General features: G+C 36.4%; 1 protein-coding gene across 3 annotated transcripts; it reads left to right on the top strand.

Annotated features, from left to right (window-relative positions):
• Positions 1-1,330: 1,330 nt before the first annotated feature.
• smarcd3a (SWI/SNF related, matrix associated, actin dependent regulator of chromatin, subfamily d, member 3a) lies at positions 1,331-23,966 on the top strand. Of its 3 annotated transcripts, XM_058755440.1 has the most exons (16): positions 1,331-1,388; positions 2,577-2,866; positions 4,718-5,092; positions 7,764-7,951; positions 10,154-10,246; positions 11,793-11,835; positions 15,405-15,527; positions 15,632-15,754; positions 16,258-16,353; positions 19,685-19,786; positions 21,173-21,334; positions 21,421-21,518; positions 21,888-22,023; positions 22,140-22,262; positions 22,461-22,562; positions 22,718-23,966. In XM_058755440.1, the coding sequence occupies exons 3-16, from the start codon at positions 5,021-5,023 to the stop codon at positions 22,769-22,771; spliced, it is 1,515 nt and encodes a 504-aa protein (XP_058611423.1). In that variant the 5' UTR covers positions 1,331-1,388; positions 2,577-2,866; positions 4,718-5,020; the 3' UTR covers positions 22,772-23,966. The 3 variants fall into 3 exon arrangements, with proteins under 3 accessions (XP_058611423.1, XP_058611433.1, XP_058611444.1); XM_058755450.1 differs by lacking the exons at positions 1,331-1,388; positions 4,718-5,092 and having other exon boundaries at positions 2,404-2,866; positions 22,718-23,965; XM_058755461.1 differs by lacking the exons at positions 1,331-1,388; positions 10,154-10,246 and having other exon boundaries at positions 2,405-2,866; positions 22,718-23,965.
• The last annotated feature ends 264 nt before the right edge of the window (positions 23,967-24,230 follow it).

Here is a 24,230-nt window from a genome sequence, read left to right as displayed (position 1 = left end):
CTGTTGTAATAGCTGCAGTGTGTGGTTTTGCATTGTCCTGCTGAAATACACAAGGCCTTCCTTGAAATAGATGTCCTCTGGAGGGGAGCATATGTTGCTCTAAAAGCTTTATATACCTTTCAGCATTCATAGTGCTTTCCAAAACATGCAATCTACCCATACTGTATGCACTTATGCACCCCCATACCATCAGAGATGTTGGCTTTTGAACTGAATGCTGATGACACGCTGGAAGTTCTCCCTCCTCTTTAGGCCGGAGGACACGGCGTCCGTGATTTCCAACAAGAACGTCAAATTTGGACTCGTCTGACCATGGAACACTCTTCCACTTTGAAACATGAAATGAGCCTTAGCCCACAGGACACGACAGCGCTTCTGGACCATGTCCACATATGGCTTCATTTTTGCATGATAGTGCTTTAGTTGGGATCTGCAGATGGCACGGCGGATTGTGTTTACCGACAGTGGTTTCTGGAAGTATTCCCGTTTAGTAATGTCAATGACAAAATCATGCTGATGAGTGATGCAGTGTCGTCTGAGGGCCCAAAGACAAAGGGCATCCAACAAAGGTCTTCAGCCTTGTTCCTTACACACAGAGATTTCTCCAGTTTCTCTGAATCTTTTGATGTTATGCACTGTAGATGATGAGATTTACAACACCTTTGCAATTTGGCGTTGAGTAACGTTGTTTTTAAAGTATTCCACAATCTTTACTTCTGAGAGACTCTGCCTCTCTTAAGACATCCCTTTTATAGCTAATCATGTTGCAGACCTGATGTCAATTAAAGGGATACTCCACCCCAAAATGAACATTTTGTCATTGATCACTTACCCCCATGTCTTTCCAAACCCGTAAAAGCTTCATTAGTCTTCGGAACACAATTTAAGATATTTTAGATGAAAACCGGGAGGCTTGTGACTGTCCCATTGACTGCATAGTAAATTGCACTGTCAAGCACCATAAAAGTATGAAAGACGTCATCAAAGCAGTTCATCTGCCATCAGACGTGCAATCTGAATTTTATGATGCGACGAGAACACTTTTCATGCTTTGCACTTTTCAGCACACAAAATATTGACTTTATTCAACTTTTTCTGCTCCTCCGTGACACTTCCTGCAAGCGCCTTCATGAGTTCACTAGCAGAGCACGGTGTACGCTGGCCTCATCGTGAGTAGGTCATGGTGTTTGTCATGTGTCATCTGAGGCGTGCTTGCGTCGTGCTCTGCTAATATATCAACTACGTTTTTCATACTTTAATGGACCTTGACAGTGCAATTTACTATGCAGTCAGTGGGACAGTCACAAGCCTCCCGGTTTTCATCTAAAATATCTTAAATTGTGTTCCGAAGACTAATGAAGCTTTTACGGGTTTGGAACGACATGGGGGTAAGTGATTAATGACACAATTTTCATTTTGGGTTGGAGTATCCCTTTAACTTAATTAGTTGCTAGATGTTCTCCCAGCTGAATCTTTTCAAAATGTCTTGCTTTTTCAGCCCTTTGTTGCCCTCGTGCCAACTTTTTAGAGACCTGTAGCAGGCATCAAATTTGAAATGAGCTCATTTAGTGGATAAGTGTAAAAATTTCTCAGTTTGAACATTTAGGTTCTCTGTTCTATTGTGAATAAAATATTGTCACACTTGATTTGAAAGTCTTTTAGTTTTCATTTTATTCAAATTTAAAAAACGTCCCAACATTTCTGTAATTCGGGTTGTAAGTTTTGGTTATACAGCAGTATAGCGTTCTTTTGGACTTCAGACCCTTTTTGTTGTTGCTTCCTTGAGTCGGATGGAACACCTTCAAGTTCACATTGGTGTCATAGAAAAATAAGTAAAGGTGTAGTTCATTGCTTTAACATGGATATGTGACAAGTTTGAAAAGAAAATGTTGAGAAAGCAAAATCCGGAAAGTGTCAAAATAAGCTTTTGTCTTAATTTCAGACACTATGGCCCGGTTTCACAGACGGGCTTAACTTAAGCCAGAACTAGGCCTTAGTTAAATTAAGACATTTAAGCAGCTTTTATAAACATGCCTTAGAAGAAAACATTACAGGTGTGCATCTTGAGACAGAACAGTGTCACTGATATTTTAAGATATGTCAGAGCAAGATATTTTCTAAAACATGCATTTTAGGCTAGGACTAGCCTTAAGCCTTGTCTGTGAAACCGGGGTTATATCTTTTGTTTTATCTTGAAACTTTGTCTATTTGTGAAATGAATGCCACTTGGTATGACGTTTTGTTACATAATTTGTTACAGACATCCATACATTATTTATCATGTGGGTTTTAGATATCCAAATAGCTTTTGGGTCCACTAAATATGCGTATATGTGTGTGGGGGAATGTAACTGTGTGTAAATATTAAATATATGTACATGAATGCTCAGTAAGCTGTAAGCTGAGTAAGAATCGTTTCACATTTGAAATTCACTAAAACCCTTGTAGTTAGGAAAATGTATCCTTTATTGCAGTGTACATTTTAATTATCGCGGCCAGTAGCGAAAATGTCCCTTATTGTTAATATGACGAAGTGCGTTTTACAGCAATGCACAGATTGCTTCCATTTTCTGTAGTTTGACGACATCCCCTAAATCCTTCATTGAATCGCTTGTGTCTGACGATCCCCGCGCCTGCGCCGCTGAGTCTGCCGCACTCGCTGCCGCCAGATCCCGACTGAAATCACAGACACGGGCCTTCCTCGCCAGCATCCCTCCATCCAGCGCTCATTCCCAGGGGAGGGGGGAGTAGCCGAAGACCTGTCTGGAACCACGAAGAAGTTGCCGGACATCCACCGCGTGCGTTTCAGGGGTTTCTCCTCTTCAGCTGAACTGAGGGCATCAAACTTGCAGCAATGGAACGAAAGGTAGGAATGCAACGCCATCGCATCGAGTCATTATCCGCTTCAGTCTACACGGCAAATGCGTTTTCAGCATTTGTTATTTCAAAGCGTTTCTGCTTGGCGCGAGAGTCTTATTCAGACGTGTATACTATTGTAATTTTGCTGTTTTCATGCATTGCTACTAATTGACAGTATTATTAGACTATAAACAATCCTGCGCGCTTGATTGACAACTGTCAATTGAAATATTACTCCTGTCATTCAATTGTTATTTGTGAGGAATGCTTCATCTTTTTTGCTTCCATATGACTACACAGTTTTGTACAGCTTAGAAATACCATGTCTGGTTATAACCAACAATAGTCTGTCTCAGAACTTCTTCCAGCTGCTTTTTTTACTGATGTACATCTTACAACTTACATGATGAACATCCTCATTGAGCTCAACATCTGCTCTGCATTGTGCCTAACTTATGTGCTTCCAGACAGTGTTGTTTGCAATACTGAAGTTTGTAATTCCAGAGGAGGCCTATCCATTCAGCAATACCACATCACATTTACTCCTTTACCACAAATACTAGGCTAGTCAGTCTGCTTTTCTCGTAAAGAGATCTTATAATGTGCTGAACTAGAAAACATGCATCTAACAGCAAAAAATAAAAAATGTAAAGTTAATTAATAAAAGATTATTGAGCTTTGAAGCACCTTTTCTGCATGTGCACATGGATAATCAAGCTCATGTCTTCCCAAAACCTCTGTTTGCCTCCCCTCCAGCACCCCCTTCACTCTGATTGAATGGGACATTGCCACCCTCCAGTATTAGTCTTTATGGGGGTCCTTAAAGGGGGTCTTCTACTATTGGAAGAGATTTTTCCACCTTTATTTATTTATATATATTTTTTTAATTGTGCTTAGTTGATTCAATCAACATTAAATATTTTGTAAATCAGTACAATGCTGCTTATGTAAATTTACAAATTATAATTATTGAAAATTAACAATGTACACATTTTTGATATTTATCTCTTCTTTTTTGCCAGTTGTATTTTTATTTCCTTTTTTTAAAAATGATTATTTACTATTTTTATTTTTATTAAAATACATATTTTTTTAATAGTGGAGATTTTTAATATTGTATTTTAACGAGTAATTTACCAACTTTTTTCCCAACAGCTTGTCCTCGAACCCACAAATTTTGAACCAATCTTTCAGGGGGAAAAAAAAATAGATATGTAAGTTGCCAAACATTGTAGTCATGCAATAATATCTCATCCTATTAATGTTTGGATCAACTGAAAGATTTAACAGCTTGTTTACATCCACCTACCTCTGAAAGTCCAAAAATGTGCATTCATTAAGTGATAGTTTATTCAGTAATGAAAATGCTCATCATTTACGCACCCTTAGTATCTCAGTATTTATTTATTTATGTGTTTGTTTGTTTATTTTTGTCAATGCAATGAAAATGAATGGGTCCAATGTTGTTTGGATCTCAAATTCTTCAAAATATCATCTTTTGTGTTGCACTGAAGAAAGCAAGTCAGATTTGGAATGACACGAGGGTGGGTAAAAGATGACAGATTTTTCATTTTTAGGTGAACTATACATTTATTTGCTTGATTACTGACAAACTCTGAGGCATAATCTGAATGGACCCATTATGGCGGTTCACAGACAATTCTTCAGAATCCTGCCGATAGAAACATTCCTTTATAGTTTCCCCAGTTTTAGTCATTCAGACTTTACCCTGATATAATCCTCAGACTTAATAACCAGCTGTGAGAGCAAAAGGATAATTTACCACCACATAACCACCTATTGGAACAGCACCATGTCTGTGTTTTGTTAGTCCTGATTGCCATGTTCCTGCTTTCAGCGGCATTCCAATACACATCGGTGGTCCAGCGACAGCCCCCTTCACAGACCCCCATCCTTCCCAACCCAGAGCCTGTGAGGGAAGCTACACTTAAACAGAGAGAGAGAGAGAGAGACTCGACTCTGGCCACACACTGACACGCTTTAAAAAGAGAGAGAGTGGAGAAAGGGAACGTCAGAGTGCGGAGAAGGAGGGAGGGAGCACTCTCTTTTGGAGGAGAGGGAAAGTGAGGGAAGCGCACAGAGGCAGAGGTACCCAGGAATTGAGGGAACAAAAGAGAGACTGGGGGTTTTATACATAGACATGGAGGATTCTGCCGGAGGAGCTCGTAAAGCCACCAAGAGTAAACTGTTTGAGTTTCTCGTCCATGGAGTGGTGAGTGAGAGAGCGAGCGTGTTTGTGCATGTGGAAGCGTGTCAGTGGCTCTGCTCACGGGAGAACTAAGATGCAGCGGCTCTTATCCGTTCATTTCTTTGTAGATTGGTTTTTAAAAAACATGAACAGCCATGGAGGACCGAGTGTAGGAGAAAGAGTGAAAGGTTATTGTCTTTAACATATGGAGGAGGATAAGGAAAGAGAAACTCTGGTACTGGAAGTATGAGAGATACTTGTATTTTGAGGGACGAGTACTAGTATGTAACAGAGGATGCTCTCTTGGTGTGTGTGTGTGTGCAGGCAGAGGAGGGTGTGTATCAGGAGCACCCTAAGGGTAGATCACACATAAAAATCCTGCTGTGGTATTTAGTTGTGAACATGTAGTGGAAGCAAACTTGATTGTATGTGTTTCAGGGTGTTTACTGCATAAAAATGTGGGAGAAAGAAGACTTTTGAGAACTTTTGGTTGTTGTGCAACTATTTTGAGGCTGATTTCTAATACTATTTGATATCAGACCAAATGAAAGGTATTGTTTCTAGAGGCTTCTTTGCTAAAACACAACCTTTTAAGACATCCTAACCCTCTATTAGCTTCGCTTTTGCCATGTATTATTTAACTAAGCACTGATTCTGTGGAAATAATAATCCAGAAAATGCTATTCATGAATATGGAAGTATAGATATTTCATAAACTGATGGATTGGGGTTGAATGCAGACTCTTCATGAGTGGTTACTGCTGGTGATCACAAACTTCTCCATGGTTTATAGAAGAGAGATCACTCGTCCTATGATTGCTAACAGACCTTGTACAATTATTTAGATTTTTTTTACGTTTTCTTTTATAACCATTTTAACCTCATTATTTAACAGGTTGTACTACAAACTTGCAAAGTTGGCCTTAAGCTGTATGGTAAAGGTTAAAAATCTCAAACCCATTGATTTTTTTTTTTTTTCTCCATTAATAAAGATTTACGTTGCGATTGATCTGAGAACAATAATATTAGTATCTACAAAAATATTTGTGGTATTGGTATCTCTGAACAGATATGTGGTATATGGCACAGCAGTATTGAGAAAGTGTTGAGAGACTTATCCTGTGTGCTAGTCCAGCGCTGTGGCCTCCTCCTGTGCCCTGAACACCTCCATTGCGACCTTGAGAGCCAGGGATTGGCAGAGGCATGCAGAGACCTGCTCCCGTTCCCGCTGTGTCCACATGTTCACAGCCCACTGCCTCTTCACTCAGATGTTTTGAGATTGGACTGGGCCTGGACACCTCTGGAGCTTGGCCTACTTTGGGAAGCGATGATCGGGTCGTGAGGGTCACAGCACCATACGGGAGCATCTCTGGCAGAGATGTACTGTACCCGCACTGTAGGGAGGACTGGAGCTGGGGACGTTGGCTCACATTCTGGATGTTTCCACAACTTTGGTGCACATCCAGAGAGTCACAGGGACTTTGTGACTCTGCCATTATGAGTCATGAACAACAGACCTCAGCTCTCCTCTACAGCACACAAACTGCATTGAGAAATAATAACAGGACAAAAACTCAAAGATAATATTGCTCTTCAATCGAGTAACACTTTACAGTGTCATTAAATCTTTTTTAACATTAATTAATGCTTTAGATGTTAACTAACAATGAACAACATTTTTAACTGCATTTATTAATCTATATTAATGTTAATTTAGAAATATATTTAATATATTTTTTATAAATAAATTAAATGTAATGTATACAAATGTATGCAAAAATGTTAATCTATTTGTGTATGTATAAATTAACAATAACTTATACACTTTTACAACATTTATTTTTATTTCATTTTTGCTATTGCATTAACTACTGTTTGCTATATCATTTCGTTATACGTAGCACATTTCACATTCACATTTATATAAATGTTAATTTATGAAAATAATATTATTTTTGTTAATTAATATTTGAATTAAATTAAATGAAATTCTATTATTGAATATAACTTATATAAATTTGTGCAAAAATGTGAACGTATTTGTGTATGTCAATGTATTAGAATAATAAATGCTCTACTGCATTGCTAACTTTTGCATTAACTACTGTTAACGAATGGAATCTTATTGTAAAAAGTTACATTATTGTGATTGCGGTGTTCAATTAAAAAATCAATTCCAGAGCTATTCATATAGCGGTTTCACAATACAAATCAGTCCAGATTTATATTGGAAAAATGAAGAAAATCCCAAAAAACACATTTCTAATTCCAGAAAGCACAATGCATGTGGACTAGATGAAATGAGACGTTATTTGACATCACAGTTTGCATTGTCATTTAGACTGCATTAGGCTGACTTACCCAGCACCTCTGTGTTTCGGTAGAGGGCGAGCAGCTGTCGCTTCTGAAGTGACAGGCACAGGTGCGAGAGGCCCTGGCCTAATTCTGCTTCAGATACTGGAGGAGGAGCTCATAACAGCGCCTTAGCTCTAAAGAGTCTTTGTGCATTATGTCAGCTTGCTGTAATTGATTTAAAAGCTAAAAGTTTGATGAGTATACACATATGAATATATGCATATGTGTCTTCATATGTATTGTGTGTCAGACAGATAACATCTTATAACACGTCAAAGGAGTTCAACTAAGAAATGTGTGGCTATCTGACCTTTAGTCTACATTTTTCTCATCTCCACAGCGTCCAGGGATGACCTCAGGGGCACGGATGCCCCATCAAGGCGCTCCCATGGGGCCTCCTGGACCTCCATATGGAGGAACACCGCCAATTCGGCCAGGGATGCCTAACCCAGCCCTAGACCCCAACCGAAAACGTCCTGCCCCAACCCAGCCAGTGCAACCTCCCCCCGTCCAGAACCGTCCCAGAAAGTGAGTGCCACTTAAACTGTTCTCTGACCTCTCACTTACTCTGTTGATTTTTAATCAGTGCACACAATAGATGATACATAATAGATATGTGTTCCCTGAACCTACTGTGTCTTGAGAGAAATCTGGGTATTTTGATTTTGAGGTACTTCATATGACTGTATGAAGTTTTATTAAGATTTTATGGTCTTCATTTTGCTCCTCCTATAACTTGCCAGCAAGCTCTTGCCAAGTATAGCGCTCTCTAGTGACTGAACTATCTTATGTTTGGCTGGTGCAGGTGCTCTATCTTTAGACAGCAACATTTTGATCGCTATTAAATGCCAAAATACTTCTTGGTGAATATTAATAGAGAAACTGTTATAAGTAATGCACTTACTGCTATTGCCTTTTGCAGTAGAGTATCACAGTCCCCTTCCTACTCAGAAGTGTAGAAGACTTAAAGTGAGGACGCTGAATCTCTGCAGGGCATTACTGTCTCTTACTGTATGTGCCCATTTTGCTACAGCCTGTACTTGTAAATTTGTCACTGGACTTCAAAACTCTTGTTTCTAGCTATTGATGTAGCTGCTAAGACCTAGTGTCAGATATTGAGTCTCTTTGATTCGCATTGCTGTCTGTGTGGCATTTGTTTCCAAAAGATTTTACATACAGGGTCATGTGATCACAAATGGCAAAATTGTGTACTTAGTCACGATCACCTCTAAACTTTGCCAACAGCCTTGCGGAAAGGACCTTCACGAAGGGATTCCATTGCTCATTTTCATTTGAAACAACCCTGCTAATAGCATTCCCTTTCCAAGGGCGTGAAAGTGATGTTTGGAATTTGCTGTTAGTTTTCTCAGGTTTTCATCTGTCTTGTCGCAGTACTGTATTTGTCCTTGCATTTGAATTTCAACTGTATATATGCATGTAAGAGTGTCATTTGTAATTACTGAGGGGCATCTTACTGAATTCAACAGACCATGCTACAAAACAAATCTAATTGTTTAACAAATGTTAGACCTGGTTTATCAAAATACAAGACACTTATCTCAGTACATTCTTGGACAGAATTTCCTCATCTTGCAATACTGCTTAATGCACAGGTATCAACATTTTGCCTGATGCAAATAAGCCGATAATTATTTTGTCATGGCAAATGACCAATAAATGGCCCCTATTAAATCTAAACATGTATCTAATCTATACTGTTATGTCTGCATAAATTTCAAAATAAATTATTAAAAGTTTAGGAATCAAATGTAAATGTAGGCTGCATTTATTTGATCAAAATACAGTAATATAATAAAATATTATTGCAATTTAAAATGTTTTCTATTTAAATATATATATATTAAAGTGTAATTTCCTGTGATGCAAAGCTGAATTTTCAGCAGCCAGTCTTCAGTTTCACATGATTCTTCAGAAATCAATCTAATATGATGTAAAAAAAAAAAAAAACACTTCCTATTATTATTATTGGTGGTGAAAACAGTTAGCCTGCTTACTATTTTTGTAGAAACTATGATACATCTTTCAGGATTCTTTGATAAACTGCTAAATGATTAAATGTAAATGTAAAAGAACAGCATTTACTTAAAATAGAAATCTTTTTTTTAACATTATAAATGTCCTTTCAGTGACTTTTGCATCCTTGCTGAATAAAAATTATTTTATTTCTTAAAAATATTTTTTAAATGTTACTGCCCCCAAACCTTTGAAGGTTAGTGTATATTTGCAGATATTGCCTATATATACTTATAGACCTTTTCCTGAGTAAACGAAGAGCGCTGCCATTACAAATTGTAACTTCCTATTGGATGCTCTTCTGTTCCAGTCTCCATAGGAACCCATTCAAATAGCGCCCATCTGTTTTTAATGTAGCTAACGTCGGCAGCTTCGTGTCATCTACATACTCATTAAACTTTGAGGAGTGAGGCACTGACAAATGACGGTCATTGTGACTCTGTAAAGTGATGGCACTGTGTGGAGCCATGTGCTGTTTTAAAACATTTTAATAGGATTAACATTAGATTAACAGCTCGGAATATACGCTAATTTGATTAGAAACACTGGAGACCGGAAATGCAAAGCATCCTTAAGGGTTAAGAGTCAGACGTGACTTCTGCCTTCAGGAAAAACGTCTATATGTGTACAGTATCGGCTGTTACTGAAAAGTTCTGTTTAAGTAACTAACTAGAGGTACCCCAAATCAACCTATAGGAAACCACTTGGATTTCCAGCAGCAAATGAGATATCGGCAAGACAGATGGACATGAGAGACGCCCAATCAGATCCTTCAGTTGGATCCTTCAAGTAGGCCGTTTATTCTGCTGCATGTTAGTTTGACGGTTTGTGATGGACCCTGCCTGATTGGTTTGTTCCCGTTTGCAGCTTCAAACTTGACTGAAGCATATTTCCCCAAATGCATGTATGCACTTAAGGTCACAGATAAGTCAAAACCAATAAGAAAATGACATTCACTAAATGAACACAACAGTCGCCATGACCTGAGAATGAATGCATGTGAAATAGAATATGCAGTTGCGGTCAGTTAGCTGTGTGTGGGCTGCATGACCTTTCTGTCATGCCGTTTGTGTTAATTCACAATGTTTTCTCTCTTATAGTTCACCTATATGTTCAGTAAATGCTCATTTTATTCACCTGAATGCATTAATGATTAATTTTAGATGAAGAATACGTGACGAGTGTCGAGGCATTCACCCTCACACCCCCACCACATCTCAGTCTCTGCTACTCAGCCTCTCCCGGAGGAGCAGTGTGGCTTAGGGTGGACGAGTCGGACCATGAGAAAGTTTATACTCCAGAGGGGGTGTGGATGTGAATGTGGACAGACATTTCCTGCTCCGACGGGGTCATGTGCTCTTCGGCTCTGGACCTGAGGAGCTCTCGGTGTCCATAGGAGTGTGGCATGTTTCAGTGGAAAAATATTTCTGCACTAGCGAATTACATGCAGCATGTTTGGGGATAGAAGATAAACGAGTTAGGAATGTCTTTCTGAAAACAGCAGTTGGATGCAACTTGTTTGTTGTGGTCCAAATTGATGCTGAGAATGACATTTTAAAGTCAGTATTTTCAGACATTTGGACCACCGAGAACTGATTGTCACAAATGTTATGGACTGCACAAACAGAATATGTTCTTGCACTGGTTTTCAGTTTTCTACACTGTAAAAAAAAATAATAATTATGTTTGGATAATAAAAGAAGACGAAGAAACAAAATTCAATAAAACTTGATGTCACACATGCGGGAACCTCTGGGAATGTCCTCTTACTGTTTGTTTTTTTTACTGTAAATTATATTGTAATCTAAAACTTGACAGTCTTTTAAAGTAAAATTATATATCATTCCATGTTAAGCCATTTACACTTTGTCACGGTGTATGGTAATATAACTTACAGTTAACAGGTTTTTACTGTAGCATTTTTACTGTCCTCTTCTATAAAAAATTACAAATATTTTTGCAATGTGTTAACAAAGGCTTGCTGTTTGATTGCTGTGTGAACAGCCCTTTACAATAACTGAGACAGCCAGATGTTAAAACAACAAGGCAACTCTACTATACACGCACCCATAAAATGTGCAAACATTAATATTTATGCATCATGATTAAGTGTTATTTTCAACCTCTTTTTGTCCTTTTCTCGCTTTTATACCCTCTCTCTGTGATCACACACACAAATACACAAACACACACAGCTGGAAAAACGTCTGGATGGGTCCCAGTTATTCAGCAGATGGCCTGTGGACTCTGCTATCAGTCACCATAGTAACATGCTTTCCCTCTCTCTCTTTCTTTCTTTCTTTCTTTCTTTCTCTCTGTTTTCCCCCATCCGTAGTGCCAAGAGAAGAAAAATGGCAGACAAGATTCTCCCTCAGAGGGTGAGGTCCATTACTATGGCTTTTATCTGTTTGTTTGTCTGTTTGTTTGTTTATTCGTGCCTTAATTTCCAGTGCCAAGTCAAGAGTGATCACACGGTATAGGTAATTGTGCTGGTTTCTCTTGTTTCTGGGGACAAAAAAGTGCGAGGGATGGGTAAGAGGGGTCCAATTTGTAACGAAGACTGCTGTTGTGTATTTGTTTTTTCTGTCGGTGGGAAAGGAATTGTGATGGTGTGTTATTACATGGAGATGTGGGATGAGTGCAGGCACATGACTGATTTGGTAAAATGTGACACAGTAATACGCCACAATAGCAGGAACTGGAAGGGTTGTTGGTTCTTGAAATGGCTAATCCTCCCAAAGTCTTAATTGGATTTTTTAACAGGCAAACCAAAAAGTCTTAATTCATTATGATGAGGTTTGTAAAATGCTGGAGGTCACATGGGAAGGAGAGAATGATGCAACGCTGTGAAAATCAGGAGAGCGTCAGGTTACAATTTTGCTGTGAATCATGCAAGGACATACATGATTTGTTTCAGTAACAAGTCACAAACGAGAATCAGAATGTAATACAGTCATTGACTTAGTAAAGTGGTACAAACTCCTGATGAAGTCTGGTAATGGTTTCATATTCAAGTCAGTTCGCAAAGACTAATTGACTTAATTTGATTGCAGAATGGGCCAAGAATATTGGTATATGTCTACATTTACCAATATTCTAGGCCCATATTGCAACAAAGTATATCTTTAATTGTCAGAATATGAATAATTACTCTATTCATAATGCTAATGGAGTTTTAACTTTCATATTGTCATCATAAGGCAAAACAGATAACATTAAATATGGGTTCATTTACATTGAGGATGAAAATGATTTGTGACAACAACAATGTGGAAGTGGAATTTTTAGGAAGTGGATTTTCATCTATCCAAACAACTGAAAATAATTTAATTTTAAAAAAAAATTTAAAACCAAAATTTTGAAATGACATCCTTATGTTTATAATTTGCATATTGTTGGACTTGCACAGTTAATGGTAGTATTAATTATGAATAATGAATATAAATTATAATAATTTAGTGATTTTAATCATTTAGATTTATAAAATTGGATAACACTTTAGCACAGGGACCAATTCTCACTATTAAGGTGTTCATTAGCATGCCTATTCATAACACACTGGCTGTTTATTAGTACTTATAAAGGACATATTCTGCATGACCATATTCTACATCCATAATCCTACCCAAGCTACTATACTATTAATAAGCCCCAATTAAGAGTTTATTGGGGCAAAAGTCGTAGTTAATGGTTTTTTAATAGCGAGAATTCGACCTTTAAAATAAAGTGTGACCTAAAATGAATTATAAATAACTTAATTATAATCAGGGTTTGAAATGAACACCCGCCAAATGCGGGTGAAAATCAGCTGTGGCGGGTAACGCTGTCAAATAAGTAGCCAATTTGGTGGGTTACTTTTCGTAAGTTATATTCACTCGTTAATTTCATAGGGAAGTTCATGCAAGCCAAATCTGCGCAGGTTTAGCGCAAATACTAAACTCGTGAGACATCATGACATTATCTGGTATATTGCAAAAACCAAACAAAACACACCTACAGAGTGCACGCATAGGCGACTATGTGAAGAAGTCTGGTTAGACTAACTAGTGCGCATGCGCATTTAGAGTGCGTTCTTTCACTGCATGATTCAGTCTATTATTATGCATTAAGAATGATCACATAATTCAAGATAAGGGGGCAGAAAATGTATATATTTATATCCATTCATATAGTTAATCAATATCACACGAAGAGTGCCGTTTTTTCTTAAAAAATCAGCATGGTTACAAAGGTGATTATTGATTTTATACAACAGTTCAATAAACAATCAAGAGACTTACGTTTTAGACACCATGTTGGCTGTTTTTGCTCTATTTCGTCAACAAAAAATATTCCAAACACAGCCACAGCACTGTTTGGCGTCTCTGAGTAACATGACAGTGTTTCGTTCCTGAATGAATCAATCGTTTAAATGATTCGGTTCAATCGCAATGGCTCACTTATTAACAGTGACTTGCTGCCACCTATTGGCGGCTTTAATTTCACATTCAAAGTATCTTTTCATTTTTAAAATAATTTCAAATATCAGTATTCAACATTTCATGTTTAAAATATCAAAACTTTGTGACCCTGGACCACAAAACCAGTCTTAAGTATCAATTTTTCGAAATTAAGATTTATATATCATCTGAAAGCTGAATAAATAAGCTTTCCATTGATGTATGTTTGACAATATTTGGCCGAGATACAGCTATTTGAAAATCTGGAATCTGCGGGTGCAAAAAAATCAAAATATTGAGAAAATCGCCTTTAAAGTTGTCCAAATGAAGTTCGTAGAAATGCTTATTACTAATCAAAAATTAAGTTTTGACATTTACGGTAAGAAATTTACAAAATATCTTCATGGAACATGATCTTTACTTAATATCCTAATGATTTTTGGCATAAAATAAAAATGGATCATTTTGACCCATACAATGTATTTTTGGCTATTGCTACAAATATACCCCAGCGACTTAAGACTGGTTTTGTGGTCCAGGATACATTTTTAATGTTTTACATTTTGATATTTATGCATTTGTAACTGCAGGTTAAAGCATTCCATGTCCTTCTAAGCTGCATTAACACGTGAAAATACATCTAAATGCCATAAACTTCTGCAGGGATAAATCTTCTTGATACTGATTTAATTTTAGTAACATTTATTATAATTGATTGATTAAATGTAAGAATTTGACTCAAAAGATTATGCACACTTTTAGAAAAAAATGGCTTTATAAAGGTAAAAATGCCCATAAAAGGTTCAAATCAATTTAAACTTATTGGAAAAGATTAATTTCTATCACTGCTGTGAACTGACCACACAGAATATGAAGAATATCAAAAACTATAGGAGTCAGCTGTCCACGGTAGTCCTTGAGATATCAGCACAATACACTCAGCAAACTATAGTCTAATTATCTTTATCGATAAAATCCCAGAAAATATTGAGATTTTTTTTTTTTTTTTTGTCAATATCGCACACCCTTAGTACTGACACAAAATTATTTGCTAGTAGTTTTTTAGTTTTTTTGGCTAGTAGAAGTTATGAATGGCCGGTAACTTTAAAAATTTAGTTGCCAAATTGGCTGGTGAGTGAAAAAGTTCATTTCAATCCCTGATTATAATGTATCATAAATGATAAATACAACAATATTTTTGTATAATATAAATATGATATTTTTTGATGTATTAGTTTATGATAAGGTTTGTTAATATTGTGTTAGTCTCTGCTTTATGCGACCTGAAAACAAAAGCAGTTGAAAATCATATACCTAATTTTTAGCACCACAAATTGACTTTGTCATAACCGAAATTGATAATGAATGAGAAAGTTACAGGCAAAATATTTAGACTATACGTGTAAAATTCCATCAAACTGATTTGAAAACAACTTCCATGAATGATGCACTGAATTGTTACTAGACCTGATTGCAGAGCTGCTTGTTAACAATGCTTTTTTTATTAGATCCGTGAACTGGTGCCAGAGTCCCAGGCGTACATGGACCTCCTGGCTTTTGAGCGCAAACTTGACCAAACCATTATGAGGAAGAGGGTGGATATACAAGAAGCCCTCAAAAGACCAATGAAGGTATGTGATTTCAGTTAGAGTACACAATTATAGTGAGATTTAACTCATAGTCAGCAATAATATGAAAAATGTAGGTACAGCTCAAACTGTCTTTTGTCTTATAGCAAAAGCGAAAGCTACGATTGTACATTTCAAACACTTTCAACCCTGCCAAACCCGACGCAGAGGACTCTGAGGGCAGCATTGCATCCTGGGAGCTGCGTGTAGAGGGCAAGTTGTTGGATGATGTAAGTTTGCCTTAATAATCTTACCATCTGTTCTATAATGCAGCATTGAATTAATTCGCCGTGACTGTTGTTATATTTTAAATGTCAGTCAAAAAATGTTTTTTTCTCCTTGTTCAGTTTAGTTCATTAATATGAGCAAATGTAATAATTCCTGACCATTTTTTTTCTCAACTTCATTTCACTGCGCGCAATCAGTTAACATTTGTTTAATGGAAGTTTATTTAATACATGCATGAATAATTACTGAATCCAACTTAGTCCTTTTCATTGCATCTAGCAAATGTAACAAAACGTATTTATGTTCGCAAGCTAGAGCAAATCCACCCAAATGACTTTTTTTTTTTTCTTTAAAAGGCTTAATTTAATTGCATAGAACAATTTAATTAAGCTAATGGAACGTTTTTATTTTTTCGAAGGTAGTATTGTCAGTGCTAATGTTTGTTTAGGCTTCATTCAATTTGCAAGTCCCTTTTTTTTAAGCTTTTATTCCCTGTGTGCTTTAGCCTGGAAAACAAAAGAGGAAGTTTTCCTCTTTCTTTAAGAGCCTTGTTATTGAGCTGGATAAGGATCTGTACGGCCCTGACAACCACTTAGTGGAGGTAAGCATTAACTCACTCTACATATGGAAATAAAAAGCATTGCTAAAGCATATCTGATATTCATTCTTTACAAAAGTTGGAAGCAATTAATATGAGAGAATCTCGAGTGTCCTCTTTGCATTTCAAACAAGGTTGAAGACAGTCACAAAGGGTGATACTATGTCACATTCAAATACATGTCCACAAGAATCTCTTGGCCTCTACTGTGTGACAGATTGGATTGGAACGCAGTAGAAAAGTCAATGTCAGAATGAAAAGTTCAGTTAACCATACTTCATGTAAGACATATCTTTGTGGTCTCCATAGCAACGTGTTACATAAGGAAGTTGCCCATGACACTGTGGAGTGATGACACTGCAGCCAGCACAGAGCTTTGGGCAGCATTAACGGGAGAAAAGAAACGCATTTCTGAAGACAAACACTTATAAAACCTTTTACAGCACACTGAGAGTCTTTGTATTCAGAGAGTGTGCGTTTTACTCTATTTTAGTGGAGGAACCATTGTGCACAGGTGCTATTCAGACACACTCAGGCATTTACATTACACAAGGGAACCTTCCCAGCTGCCTCGCACACTTAATATTTATGCACTTTGTTAGGGACATTGAGGTCTTGGGAAGGCAGATACACAGAAGTGGTCTGCAGCTCTCAAGGAGTGACCCTTGTGCCCCTCCGGTCCATTGGAACGGGCTGAACGCAGCGCATTTGGGTTTATTCATTCAGCAGCTCTTTAAATTGTCCTTGGTGACTGTGGGTTTTCATCACAACACACACCAGATGAGGCGTGCGATAAAAAGAGTGATTTACCTGTGGAGAAGGACGGCATTGAAAAAACCCTCCAATGTCAAGCAAAGCTAATTGAGTTGAGCTGTGAGTCATTGCCATTATGTTGTCTCTTTCAAACTGCACTGAAACGTGATGGTTTAGGGAGAATGCAAGTGAGATCGCATAAAGAGCCTAATCATTTTATTCACTCTCATGCTTGAATGTCTCCTCTGTGCATAAACAGTGCATAAGCAGTCCATAGTTAATGAAAAATTTTTTTGTTTTTTTGGGGGGGTTGTCATTTTTGACTCTCTCTCAATAGCTCAAAAATAATGCATGCATTAAGTTTTTGAATTTGAAGATCAGGTTAAATTGAACTTATTTTGTGTTCTGGGAAACATGCAACCAGAGGCAGACAGTAACTACGTACATTTACTTGAATATTGTACTTAAGTACACTTTTTGAGTATCTGTATTTTACTTATGACTTTCAGACAAATGTTATAGTTTTCACTCCACTACATTTCTATCAAGGTCCTCGAAGTAGACAGTCGTTACTATGTAGCAGCTTTGAAAGTCAGTGGGTGTTTTTTTTTTTTCTAAAATGTGACTTTCTTTTTTTCAGACAGTTTATCAGTAATCACTCACTCTTGTAGGGCTACATGAAGTGATTTCCCAGCATTTTTTGAACACTGACCAGTTGCAAATGTGATATTTATTTACAACAATTCAATAAGTTAAAATTGTGGTATATATTAGACACAATATTGTCTGATTTTGCTAAATTGTGTTGATTGAAAATATTACCTATAAAGCCACAGAAGAACTGTTGTGTGTCTCCTAATAAAACACAGTAGGTGCAAGTTACAAGGCTTGGTTAGCCTAACGCAGTACACATAAAAAGGTTTTTTTGTTGTTGAAAACGAGTAGATAGAATATAGAAAAAAGAAACCTAGTGTTTTTTTTGTTGTTGTTTTTTAATGTATGAAATAGCATGAACTTTTTCATGGCTAGTGTTTGCAAATTTCATTTCATTCTGTAATCTATTGTTCTAGTGTTAAATGCTGCTATTTCTATTAGCGTTGATAATGCTTCTGACAGATAATATCGTGATGTTTTTTGCGTTTTCCTTACTGAAAGTGGGCTTTTTTGATTACTGTCAGTTTAAGTGCCAGATATTGCTATGTAAACTAATAAAACAAAAAAAAAATTAAAAAAAATTAGTTCAAATCTTTTGTAACTTATAAATAAAATAAAATACAACTTCCCACTTTATTAACTTTCTAAAGTGTAAAATTAAGTAGAAAAGACAAGTCCAAATATGCTTATAATAGCTGGATCTGGCAACACTTCAGAGGCTGTGTCTGCGCCCTCAGTCACTCACAACTTTCAAGCCTTGTTCACTTGGTTCACTCCGCAAGCTTCTCGCAGCGATCATTTTCATACCACGGACACTAAACATTGTTGCAAACGGTCTAAACTGAATTATACATGCAGACACTCATGTGGAGTTTTAAACAGCAAATTAGTAATTCAGAGAAAGTTTATTTTTGAACATGAGAAATTTACAGAGGACCGGACCTCGGTGAACTCATAGCTGGCTACGGCAATGAAACCAGTAATCATAAATATTACAATTTGTCTTTCGCCTTGTGAACAATAAATCTGTCAAAAATAGACTCTAGGCTTTTTCAAACAAGACAATAACTTTAATGATAAAGATTTTGTTTTAAAAAAATGTTCTAAATGTAAAAGAATAGCACAGTTATCGCGAAAACGGCACCGAGGAACAATATTATTGTATATTAATTTTTTTTTTTTTTTTTTTTTTTCAGCTCGTAAACGATAAAAAACATTGACAGATAATCAAAATAAATCCTGGAGCCAGTTGCATAAACTTAGCCACCATGTTAAGACTGTGTTTTAAGAACTAGTTTGACCAACAGTTGCCAAAGGGTTATCAGTCTTACTTTTCTAATACATATAAGACCAATCTACCCTTTCATAACTGAAATGAAATTGAAGTTATGACCAGTCTTGAAGAAAAAAAAATTAGATGACTAACTTTTTAAGACTAGTCTAAACAGTTTATGCAACTGGCCCTTAAGCATTTTTAAGAGCTTAAGCATTTAAAGTGGCATATGACAAAACTGCAGTGCTCGCTTGCAATAAACAGAATGTTGTTGTGCATCGGTGTGGGCGCTAATATGGTTATCGTTATAGTTATCTTTATAGTTATCAATCTTTGTGTGAATGGACTTTTACATTAAATAAAAGACCTAACAATATCTAGGAACCAGAATATCATAGAGGCTTGAAGGCTAGAAAGTCAGCCATAATAGTCTTGCAACCAACTAGTAAATGCATAGCAACCTGCTAAAAAGCAACCACTAAGAACATCTTAGCAACTGCATGCCCTGACAAACACCTTCGATACAAACAAACACTGCTCAGATTTTCTTCTGAATATATAAAAATCAGATTTGAAATTGCTGTATGCTTCTCATGCATCTGTTTTATATTATACGTCTGTTGTTTAGGCTGAGTTTGTGTTTCATCCTAACAGTGGCACCGCACTGGAACGACCCAGGAGACAGATGGCTTCCAGGTGAAGAGGCCTGGCGATGTGAATGTGCGCTGTACCCTCTTGCTTATGCTGGATTACCAGGTGCGTGCAGGAGTGCCGGATTATTATTAGAGATTACGGTTGATGGATTACCATGGAGAGTTTGTACTGTATGTCATAGCTGGTTTATAGGTATGACGTCAAACTCTTTAAATGATAACCATGTGAAAAATCGACTATGGGGTCTAAAAGTCTGAGGTCACACTAAAAATCTGAGATTCAAAATCCAATTTAGACCTAGAAATAAAGTTTTAGTTTTAAGACATTTAAAGAAATGTTGGGAGCTAAATAAAATGCATTAAGTACAAAATGTGTAGCACCAAATAAATGCGTTGAGAAAGGCCAATTAGAAATTCATCTGCATATAATGATAGCTTTAGCTTAACTGTCTTATCCATCTTGAAAAGCACTGTAATTAAAGGCTGTAGTCAAGTCATTAATCTCTAAAAGTTTGATTGCCCTTCTCTATTCACCAAAGTAGCTATAGCTAGTGAGTAAACGGCTCTTTTAATTGCAGCAATTTTCACCTTGCTAACTACATCCTGATGGGAAGAGGCATGGTTTGTTTTTAAACAATGGATATTCAAATGTAGAAAAAGAGTCAATGAAACAGATTTGCAATTGCGTAGTTGACATGAAATTTGAAAAATTTGACACAGCAATATCTAGATAAACAACATGCGATAACCATCTAGAAACGTTTCAGCTCTTTTATATTCATTATACATTGTTTTTGTGAGATTAAATTGAGTAGTCACATTATAAACATTAATTCATCAAACCAGAAAAGCATTTAAATAAATTAGTGAAGGCAGAAATGCAGAATTAAAATGGTGATAAACATTGTAAAAGAAATGGTGACTATTTACAGAAGCTAAGATGTACAGTTACAACTGGATACTGTTATATTGTTACACTGCCGTTCAAAAGTTTAATAAAAAATCCTTTTTAAACTATGCTTTCTATTTTATATATTTTAAAATGTCATTTATTACTGATGGTAAAGCTGAATTTTCAGCAACCGTTACTTTTCAGTCTTCAGTGTCAATCATTCTGATTTGGTTTTCAAGAAACATTTCTTATTATTATCAATGTTAAAACAGCTGTGCTGCTTAATATTATTTGACAAAATAGAAAGTTTAAAAGAGAGATCTTTTTTGAGATGATAAATATCCTTGCTGTCAATTCAATGCATCCTTGTTGAATAAAAGTATTAAGTCTTACTGATCCCAAACTTTTAAATGGTAAATATTAAACTAAACTCTTGCTGCTGAATGAAGTTCATGGACATGTTATATCAACTACTCGAGTACACTGACTGTAAATTGTAGTGTGGTAATATACTAAATATGTGGATATTTTATAACAGTACTGTTAGAAATTTCTGAATGTGTTTATTTCATTTCTTTTATTCATTGTGCATTTCAGCCTCCTCAGTTTAAGTTGGATCCTCGCCTTGCACGTCTCCTTGGCATCCACACTCAAACCCGCTCCTGCATCATCCAGGCTTTATGGCAGTACGTCAAGACCAACAAGCTGCAGGATTCTCATGAAAAGGAGTACATCAACTGTGATAAATATTTTCAGCAGGTACTACCATACCGTAAAACACTTTCTCCATTTTGGTGTTAATATTTTGCCTGATAGCAAAAGCTTTTTTTTTAAATTTCTTCCAGATCTTTGACTGTCCTCGTCTGAAGTTTTGTGAGATCCCCCAGCGACTAACCAATCTGCTGCTCCCGCCTGATCCTATTGTGATCAATCATGTTATCAGGTAATTGGTCATAAATTTAGAATGTATTTCCATTTATTGTTTCCTCAAACTTACAATCATGTACTCTATAGCAGTTTTAAGTCCTGTGACACAAATGTACATTTAAGGATTTAAAGGGATACACTTTGCTTGAAAATGTAACTTCACCCTCATTATATTCCAGTCCTGTATGTACACATACTGCACAAATTCTTCATAGCATGATGCTCCAAAAAGCTTTATAGGTTGCCATGCATTATTGTGTTTTACACTGAAAAAAACAACAGCATATAGCTTTACAATGGCACAAGGGTGAGCAACTAATGACAGAATTTTTATTTTCAGGTGAATTGTACGTTAAAATGCCTTTTTCAATTGTAATTTTTTCAGTGTGGATCCAAATGACCAGAAGAAGACAGCCTGCTATGACATTGATGTTGAAGTTGATGATCCTCTGAAGAGTCAGATGAATGGTTTCCTGCTGTCCACCGCCAATCAGCAAGAGATTGCATCCCTGGACAACAAGGTCAGAAAGAGCTTTATCATTGAAATATGAAAGCCACCTTTTATTCATAACTGTTATGTTCTGATCGTACATTTACAGTTCTCTTAACAGTCACATTTTCACTTTTTATTTTTTAGATCCATGAAACTATTGAGTCCATCAACCAACTGAAGATTCAAAGAGATTTCATGCTCAGCTTCTCCAGAGACCCCAAGGGCTACATCCAGGACTGGATCTGCTCCCAGAACCGGGACCTTAAGGTGAATGTAAACTGTGTACCGCTCAAAATCATAGTCGTATACAATATTATTATATCAAATATCAAAACATTTTGCACCCTTGATGTAAGCCAAAATAAAGTTTAATTATTTTCGAAACAGTGTCTCTACCTAGTGGTTGAAAGGATGTAACTGCTAATAGAGGGATGTTTTGAACTGGGCTGGATTTTGTGGTTCTAGCTGATGACAGATACAGTTGGAAATCCAGAGGAAGAGAGAAGAGCTGAGTTTTATAACCAGCCCTGGTCTCAGGAAGCTGTCAGCCGCTACTTCTATTGCAAGGTGAGGGCTACATGCAAATGAATCATGTTAGCGACAAATGTTTGGGGTCATTAAGAATTATTTGAAAGAAATGCGTACTTCTATTCGGCAAAGATGTGTGGTCATTTCACATGCTCTTTTCATTCACAAATGTATGTTTTATTCCTTTTATGTAGATTCAACAACGAAGACAGGAGCTTGAACAAGCTTTGGCATTGCGAACAACCTAAAATATCTCATTTTCAAAAATAAGTAGGCAACTAGTTTGCTTCACCTGTGGCTTGGTCACTTTTATTCTGGTGGTCTCCACACTGGGCAGTTTTTCATGGAAATGAAAGTATTAGACCCCTTCTCAGTATGAGGTTTGGACTGATTTTAACCAATGAGGGTCAATGAAAAGTGTAATTGTACTCTTATTTAATGTATGTTTACTGTACAGTTGAATGTATATAACCTCACAGTACAATGAATTTAAGAAAGTGGTTTGGAAATGCCACTTTCACACTGATTACACACAAATACAGCAGCTATCGTAATTGTTTTTACATCAGTTTTTTGACGCACATGACGTGTATTTACACTGTGTCTTCTGACTTGAAAAAGTAGAAAATACAATGAATGAAACTTTGATGCCTGGGAATTTTTGTAACTATTAATGACATGCTAAATGTTAGTATGTAAGTATCGATATTGAATCTGTCATGTTTTTTCTACGTGTTTAAATATTTCGTCACATTCTGCTTTCAGCTTTCTCCTTTGTTTTTCTGTCTTTAAATTTGCACTGTGCAAAAGATATGAAGAAATCCACTGGATGAAAATCAACCAACTTTATTTGCAATAAGTGACATTTATTGTCATCATTTTCACATGTTAAAGAAAACACATTCATGCAACAATAAGGTAAATCATTCTGATTTGTGAACACTTGTGTATTGTTAAAGACTACAAAAATCATTGTTCATAAGCAGTGTTTATAAACGATGTTTGAAAACATCATTTTCAGAGGCTTTAAATGCCAGTAAAACAAAATGTTCTAAATATATTGCGTGTTGATGAATACAGTAACGCATGTTGCATGTGAATATTTTAGTTTTTGGGACTTTCTTTTTTAGCATGATTCTGAAATGTTTTGGATCTTTGTTGCCTTATTAAATCACTGATATGCACAGGAAGCATTAACCAAAGGTTAAGTACAGTTACATCATCTTTGTGAATGCCAATAAATTACTTCATTTTACTGAATATTCCATCACATTAGTTGATGGCATTTGTATACCTGTGGCCTAAGATGTGCTTGATGCACAGATGAGAAATAAATCTGGTACTCATGAATGTCAAGAGGTGTTCATATTCAGAGGCATTGACCCTTTACCTTTTAACAAGACATTCTTACTGTGTTATGTATTTTATTTAAATAAGTGTGTCTGTTATGGACATTTTGAACAAGATTAATAAAATAAATACAAATTCATCATTATCGTCGTTAATCCAGTTCACAAAACCAGTCCGAATGATTCATTCATGAATCGAACCCGCTTTCATTACATTTAAAATGTGTATAGATAATTCTTCTTCAAAAAAATCTGCTCTATAGATGACAAAGTCATGGGGGTTTGCGAAAACATGAGTAAATACTAGTGATAGAATTGTATTTTTTGCATGAATTGTTTCTCTAGGGAAGAAAAGGCA

This window comes from Onychostoma macrolepis, chromosome 02 (assembly GCF_012432095.1).
Source record: "Onychostoma macrolepis isolate SWU-2019 chromosome 02, ASM1243209v1, whole genome shotgun sequence".
Taxonomy (NCBI): domain Eukaryota; kingdom Metazoa; phylum Chordata; class Actinopteri; order Cypriniformes; family Cyprinidae; genus Onychostoma; species Onychostoma macrolepis.
The sequence above is the reverse complement of the archived record's forward strand: the minus strand, read 5'-3'. Positions and strand labels throughout refer to the sequence as shown.